We start from the raw sequence: 8,228 nt of genomic DNA on the forward strand, positions 1-8,228 counted from the left end.
GGACGCCGGACGCTGCGGTATCCCATAAGCTCACCTCGGTCCTTTGGACCAGGTGAGCTAATAAATATAAGTTTTGTTCAAGATTTCAATTTTACTTTATCAGCCCATAAAGGAAAAAATGGCGTCGCCGTGTGTGACGTTGCTTCTGATTGGCTGATATGACGGCGTAATGATTTCATAGACAAAGAGTCCCCAAATGAATTTTGAGTATTGAAGATATTATCTTTAGTAAATTGAATTATAATGATTAATTTGAATAAATTGTTTATGTTATGGAGATATAACACAAAAATCTGAGTGTACTCTCATCATAAACCGCTTCGCGGTATATTTAGAGTATACTCAGACTTTTGTGTTATATTTCCATAACATAAAAAAAATCTATTCAAGTTGATCCTTAATTAGACAAAAACTAGACTACAAATAAAATAAAATGGCAAAATAGATAATTTTCAAATTCAGTTAATTTATGCATATTACTAACATGCATGCATACACTCATAACTTTTGGAACTCTACAAGACTAATTTTAATGTTAGGCCTAAGCCTAGATTAAAAATAAAAACTGTTTTGGTTAGGTATGTCTACCTAACCAAAACAGATTTTATTTATGTATCTGCTGTAACGTTACACGTTTGTAACTGCATAATATTTGCGCCTTCAAAATAAGTATTTTTTGTTTAAAGTTATATGTGCCGTAACTGGGCAAAAATTTTGGCATGTTGATTTTTCTTCGTTAATCTATTGTAAATCATATGGTTTGATTAATTAAGCCAGATATTTATATAGTATATTTAAATCTCTGATTAAGCCAAGAAAATCATTAAAATGGCTTCAAATGCCTTATAAACGTTAGTTACAACACAGAAATTATGTACTGGAAAGTTTTTATATGCCTTATGTATATTTAGATGGAAACTTTCCTACAAAAATCACTTTATAATTACTAATACATTGTAAAAATGTGAAATGAAATTGGAGGCCACAATTTGGCTTCATGGTCTGACCGTAAAGGCACTCATGTACATGTACGTATACTGATTTTTGAGAGTACTTCTAAAAATCATTTTCTGCTCCTATTTATAGTTGTGAAATTAAAACCAATGCATTGAAAGTACTTTAATTTTCAAAATGTTAATAACTTTTGGTGATGAATAACATATTAAAATCTTATCTTGATTCGTGAGTATGAAAAATACTTTAAACGTTAGTTTATCAGAATCACATTAATACACAAACGGAGTATTCGTATTATATTGTTAATATATTTGTTTTAAAAATTAAAAAGAAACGAATTAATATTCAGGTCTTCATGAACATCATTTCGTAATAATAATAACGTTCCCAGAGACGTCTCTGGTTATCAGCGGTTTCAGTCAGATTTTAGAATCACCATATTTACCGGAAATGGCGGATATTTCGATAAACAACAACACAGAAACTGTCAATAGACAAATAACTCAGTTTCTGGAGAATGGAGGAAAACACGAACTTGCATTTCAGGAAATATTCAATTGTAGTGCGTCATGTGGTGGATCAGAATTCACGAAAGCAGTTTTTAGAATGCCCTACTTTGGAATATTTGAACGCCAGAAATCAGACCCTCGAGAACCGTGGATGAGCACCTTGTGTAGAACGAAAGATATTTTTGACTATAACATTCTTTCAAAGTTGGTCGACGACCCAGACTTCGATGATGAAGTGAAACTAACATACGCAGATCTCAAAAAATTTATTGAAGGTATCAATATAAAAAGACTCGGTTAAGGCATAGGTATTTAGAACGCTGGTAAGTCAAAGACCCTTGTATATACAGTAGAGATATTATACATATACTCTATGATTATAGGGCCTAGAGATATTAGTCTATAGTGAGTCTTTGACTTACCAGCGTGCTAAAAAGTAAATACCTATGGTTAAGGTGCGATGTTTCGGTACAGAAAATGTATATACACTCAACAAATTAAGTTAAGGGTCAAAAGTTTTGAGTATATTATTTTTTTTACCAAACACTTAGAACATGATTTTTATATTAATTTATTATCATTAACATTTCATTCATTCATTGGAAACGATTTTTGGCGGGAAAACAAGACATTTTTCAAACTACAGGCATCCGACAAGGCATACCCCTATTTTCAAAGTGAAATCACATATGGTGATGAAAAGTCAATTTCATTCTGGGGAGTTCATTCGATTATCAGTACTTAGTGTGACCTCCTCTGGCCTGAATAACGGCACGACAACGCCTGCTGAAGCTGCGGATGAGTCTACGGATGGTCAATTGTGCCAGGTTACGCCATTCCTCTAACAGTGCGATTTCCAGTTCAGGAATTGACGCCGGTTGAACGGCCCGCTTCTGAATCTGTCTCTGAAGGACATCCCAGATGTGTTCTATAGGATTTAAGTCGGGAGAAACCGCGGGCCAGTCCATGCGCTCGATAGTTTCCGCTTCAAGGTACTCATTTACGATCCTAGCACGATGAGGACGCGCATTATCATCCATGAGTACAAAATCGGGACCTAATGCACCCGCGAATGGTCACACAATAGGGTCTAGGATTTCGTCCCTATAACGTTGTCCAGTCAGCGTTCCGTTCCGAATGATATACAGCTCTGTTTTTCCGTCGAGAGAGATGCCACCCCAAACCATTACTGAACCTCCACCAAAACGATTGTGCTGCGTCACACAGCAGTCACGATATCGTTCGTTTTTCTCTCGCCACACTCGCCTCCTACCATCGTGAAAGTCCACACAAAATTTCGACTCGTCGGTGAACAGTATTGGTCGAATATGAACATGATTTGTGCAAAAATCAAGTCTTGCTGCTCTGTGTCTCGCGGTCAAAATGGGCCTCACAGCTGGCCGACGAGCCCGCAGGTTAGCTTGGTGGAGACAATTTCTATAGGTTTGAGAGGAAATACGCAGTCCCTGGTGGTTGCGCAGGTCTGTATTCAGCTCAACACCAGACGAAAACCGATTACGTTTTGCTTGTAGGACAATGGTACGGTCCTCACGGGCTGTTGTACATCGTTGTCTTTCATTCTGGGTCGCTGATGTACCGAACCAGTTGCCTGGAAGCGTTGACACAGTCTCCTGATGACACTTTGACTCACATTGAAATTTTGAGCAACAATTCGTTGAGTCATTCCAGACTGAAGCATACCTATAGCAGTACCTGAATCTTGTTCACTCAAGTGACGTCTTTGAGGCATTTCGTGTTAATGTCACTTTGAATGACGTTCAAAAATGCAAAAACTGTGCAATTCCAATGATTTACCCACATGTCACAATCACTGTCCCATTCGGCTACCAAACTGTATATCGGGGTACCTTTACTCGGCCGAGTGTACTGCCTACGTGGCCTGACCTTCACCTTTTTACTCACGTGTAAATCATGGTCAAATGAATGCTTGAAAAAGTTATATCAAGTAGACATATTCCCTTTATATATTTTATTAATTTTTATTACCCCAAAGATGTGACCCTTAACTTATTTTGCTGAGTATATATATGTACCTCCAAAACAAAGAGTTCATAATTTAGTCTTTTGAAAGAGCTTTCATACTGCAATGTGTTATCAATCGTGACGTATTTATTTTGTTATAAAAAAAATATGTTGGTTTTTTTGCAAGTATATGCTTACCTACAAGGGCAGACAACTCTGTAATATCAGGCCAGACTGGGGCTGAAACCTTGTCCACCAATGTTCGAGGTACAGTACTAGTGTATAGCACGATGAGACACTTTTGAAACATTGTCTAACCTCTAATTTATACCTTGATGCTGAGGGTTACATATTCAAAGTTGGGATTGTTACAATATAAAATATTTCAATTACATTTAAAGGCCCTCTAACTTTCCGGAGCAAAACATATAGGTTTCTTAAAAGCAATAATAGATGCCTAACATCAGAAAATATATACTGATGGCCTAAGATGAGGTTACAACACCAAACATATATGTATGCAAGATTTCCTGCGTAGTGTATATGATAAAATTATGAATACTAATAACGCTCTCCTGCATGCCATATGGCTTTATTATAATCATCTCTCTTCAGTGCATGGTTAAATATAGTTTATAATGTAAAGGATGATCAGGTGGTATACTGGTTAAACCATTTGTCTTAAGCTTTAACCTATAGCCATATGCAAAAATCTGGGGTCACCTGCTGGTGCCCCCCGGCCCTCTCAAATATGTTTATCACGACATGAAGCCCCATCGCATGCTTACATGCGGGCAATTCATGAAGGATAGCGGTAATTGTAAACAAAGTTAAAGCGAATAGTCGGGCAAATGAATGTTAAAATTGGTATTATGGTGTTAATATATCCGGTGTAATTTCTTATGAATTAGAAAAATAAATTTCCTGTTGGTCAAAATTGCTCTGCATGCAGAGAAACTAATAATATTAATAGTTTAAAAATGCCAATTATTGTTTATGTTTCAGATAAAACCCAACACGAAGCGTGTCTCCAGAAATTGCGTCAGTCTCTGACAAGTGAGGGAGTTCTAACAGAGACTGATGTTGCCTATGCCTTAGCTGTACATGTATATGCTCCTTTAAGTAACAAGCAGACAAGCTGCATCCTTAATAGCCACACCAAGGGGTTCCCCATGAGTTGTCCAGGAGGATGCGGCAGATCAGTAACAAAAGGAACTACTGGCATCGGTGTGTAACTATATCATGACTTTGTGATTTACATTTCAAATTTTCCATTACTCAGAAAAAAGCTCTAACTTATACTTTGACTGTATCACACAGTCTTCTTCAGCCATAGAAGAATATATGACTCTTTCATATGTACATATGTAGGATAGAACTATTCCACCCGAGGGTACAGAATTTTGGGTCAGAACTGAGGCTTGCCGAAGTTTCTGACCCAAAATTCTGTACCTGAGGTTGGAATAGTTCTATCCTACATAATTTACATATGAAAGAGTTATTTTCTCACATTGCTTGTCGAATTACTTGCACGAAAGGTGAGGCAGCCATTTTGTGACAAAATCTTAACTTCTTAAATAATCGATCGATTTCAAAAATAAGAACGCCATTCGAAAGAGCTCATCAAAGTTTGGTTTATATTGAAAATATAAACAAGAAATCTTAGGTAAAACGGTTTGAAATGCAAATTAAACAAATGAAATGGTAAATAAATCTGATAAATCAATCGAAATAGAAGAAAAATGACGTCAACTTTGGCTGACATGACGTCAATCTCATTGTTTTTTCAATTGTGACGTCACAGCTATGTAAGATAGATTTATCTTACATAGTTGTCTTTCATGGGACAACTCTATCTTACATGGCTAGCTATGTGAGAAAGCCATAATACAGACGAAGTATCCTGTAAATTAGAACTTTTTAGGTCACTTGAGACGAAAGTGACCTATTCTAATCGCCTTTTGTCCATCGTCCATGAGTCAGACTTTGTTAGAATTATTAGCCTGAGATAGTATTTTAACATCATATCCATATTGGTCCTGGCCGACCCCCAGGGGCTAGAAGGTGGGACCAAAATTGGTCAAGTCTCCTTCTGAATTTACAAATTTGATGGAACCAAATACTCTTCATAGATTGGAAGGTCTTTTTAAGGCCCTGTACAAAAATTGTGAATTTCATGGCCCTGGCATCTCAGACTTTCCCCTGAGTAGGGGTCAAATCTATTTTAATTTATATTGGAAAAACACATTTTTGAGCATTATTTGCTTAATTTTCATAGGAAACAGTCAAACTTGGTTAGAATTATTACACTGTGATAGCATTTTAGCATCATATCCATATTGGTCCTGGCCAACCTCCAGGGGTAGATGGGCGGGGCCAAAAGGGGTCAAAATGGCTAAAATAAGAAAAAAAAATCTTCTGAATTCACAGATTTGATGGAACCAGATACTCTTCATAGATTGAAAAGTCAGTTATAAAATCACTGACTGGTTTCAAGGGCCTAATGGACCAATATATAGTGTTTTTGTGTCTTTGTTTCATTCTGTATCCGAACTCAGGTGACCGCTAAGGCCCATGGGCCTCTTGTTCTGGGTAATGGAAGATTTGAAATCTAATGCAATTTCAAAGAAAGAGAACAATCTCTATAGTTGTATTATGTAAATGTTTACTTATTTTCAATTGCTCTGAATTTTGAAAAAAAAAACCTTCAGTACATGGTACATCACTGGTTTATTTACATATCTGTCCTTTTGATATACAGTAAAACCCCGTTATATTGCCACCCGTTTGACCGCCAAACTCGCTTATCGCCATGAATTTATTCAGAACGGATTTCCCTCCGGGCGGGAATTTCCCGTGATAAAAAATATCATATATTTTACACACATAAAGCTGACATATTTATTGAAAGACTACTATCGAAATTACTTTAATTTTGGAACTGTTCATATTACAAAATACGAAGTGGCCGTACACTACACAGACTGACTAGAAAGTCTGTTTCAGTACGGCACCGGGGGACTACCTATATTTAGGCCTAAATAAGATTTCAACGACAAATCCGATATACCGCCAAACTCGATATATCGCCAAAATCTAGGAAAACAGAAGGTGGCGATATAACGGGGTTTTACTGTATATGCTGATGAATTTTTAAAAATAGAATTAAGAAATACAGTTGAATTTGAAAGATTTATCACACATTCAAGTCAACTGTAATCAAATGTTATTTATCTGAGAGTAATTAGCCTTTTCTCTATCCTTTTTAAGGTCACCTGTACAACTGCTTTTGTTTTTGTTTTAAAAAAATCAAAGCACTGAAGCAATATTCTAAAACTTTAGACATATGCCAATCCTTTAATAGATGTTTTTCCCCCAATATCTGCATCATATTATTTATTTGCAATTCAACAGATCACATGGTTCACATAAAGAAAGGATAACAAATACACATTATATACAATGCAACATGAATAGAAAATATCACCGTTTAGAAGTTAAACAAAAATTAGACAATTAAAGATATGTAGATCTATTATCTGCTACAGTTATGCGTCTTTTAAAGATATATTTGGAATATTAGAATGTATAAAGAAGATCTTAAAATATTGCAAGTTCTTACATGATCAGACCTGTTTTAAAAGAGTAAGAGTTATGCCCCTTACTTTAGAAATCATGTCTATTATAAATCAGACCTGATGTTCAATATCTTTTTGGCATTCTGATGAGCATACCTTGTCAGGTCAATGATAATTAATCAATTCACATTTTTCAAATTAATACTTGATTTTCAGGAGCTGTACAGACATGGCATGGATATGCAGATGTTATTACCAATAATGCTGTTCCAGTGAAATTCTTTTTTGATGAACCTTATGACCTTAATACAGATGAAGAGCTACAAGAAAAAAATGACAGCAAGGATTCACTTGACTCTTTCCCTGAAACCAGACTGGGATTTTATCAAAGTGAGGATCCAATATCTGAAATTTTAGCTCTGACTATTACAAACAGCTTTGCACAAGTGAATAGAGACAGTTCACTTAAAAATGGTTTAATTCCATCTATTGCATGCTCTATGGAAGATGTAATGCTCTTTTGTTACGACTCTGAAAGCGATTTACTTGCATGCGTTCCTGAACATTTTAGACTCTGGAGTAGGACTAACACACAGCAGTTTGACCTAGCTTCAATTGTACGAATATGGCTGTATATGAATTTTAGGACATTTATGCTACCATCAGTTTCTGATAGATTCCTTATAGAAAAATCAAATTTTCACAAGATAGCACCTCTTCGTCATTACAAGCATTATACAAAGTGTGGAGTAAATGAGTTCAGGAGCAAAGACAATAGACCACGTGTACGTGGAACACGGTCTCCAAGAAAAAGAAAATTGTCTTCAGATGAGGAATCCTGTTGAATTTGTATCATGATAGAATATAATGGAATGATTACTATAATAATTGCAATACATATGATTTCTTCATTGATGATAGCTAAAGAAAAATTAAAAAAAGTTGACAAGGAATGAACCTGTGTTTATGACATATTTTTAGGTCATCTGACCCGAAAGGGTCGGGATGACCTATTGTCATCATGCACCGTCCGTCGTCGTGCGCTGTCCGCTGTCCGCCGTGCGTAAACTTTTCATTCAAACGACTTCTTCTCAATAACCGAAAGGCCCAGGGTACTAATATTTGGCGTGTAGCATGCTGGGATGAAGGGCTACCAAGTTTGTTCAAATGAATGACCTTGACCTTCATTCAAGGTCACAGA

At 36.1% G+C, this 8,228-nt stretch overlaps 1 protein-coding gene across 1 annotated transcript; it reads left to right on the top strand.

Moving 5' to 3' along the window:
* The first annotated feature begins 1,393 nt into the window (after positions 1-1,393).
* Positions 1,394-7,984, top strand: LOC138304644 (uncharacterized). Its single transcript, XM_069244824.1, has 3 exons — positions 1,394-1,741; positions 4,455-4,676; positions 7,244-7,984. The coding sequence occupies exons 1-3, from the start codon at positions 1,408-1,410 to the stop codon at positions 7,870-7,872; spliced, it is 1,185 nt and encodes a 394-aa protein (XP_069100925.1). The 5' UTR covers positions 1,394-1,407; the 3' UTR covers positions 7,873-7,984.
* The last annotated feature ends 244 nt before the right edge of the window (positions 7,985-8,228 follow it).

Source organism: Argopecten irradians, chromosome 12 (assembly GCF_041381155.1).
Source record: "Argopecten irradians isolate NY chromosome 12, Ai_NY, whole genome shotgun sequence".
In the NCBI taxonomy this organism is placed as follows: domain Eukaryota; kingdom Metazoa; phylum Mollusca; class Bivalvia; order Pectinida; family Pectinidae; genus Argopecten; species Argopecten irradians.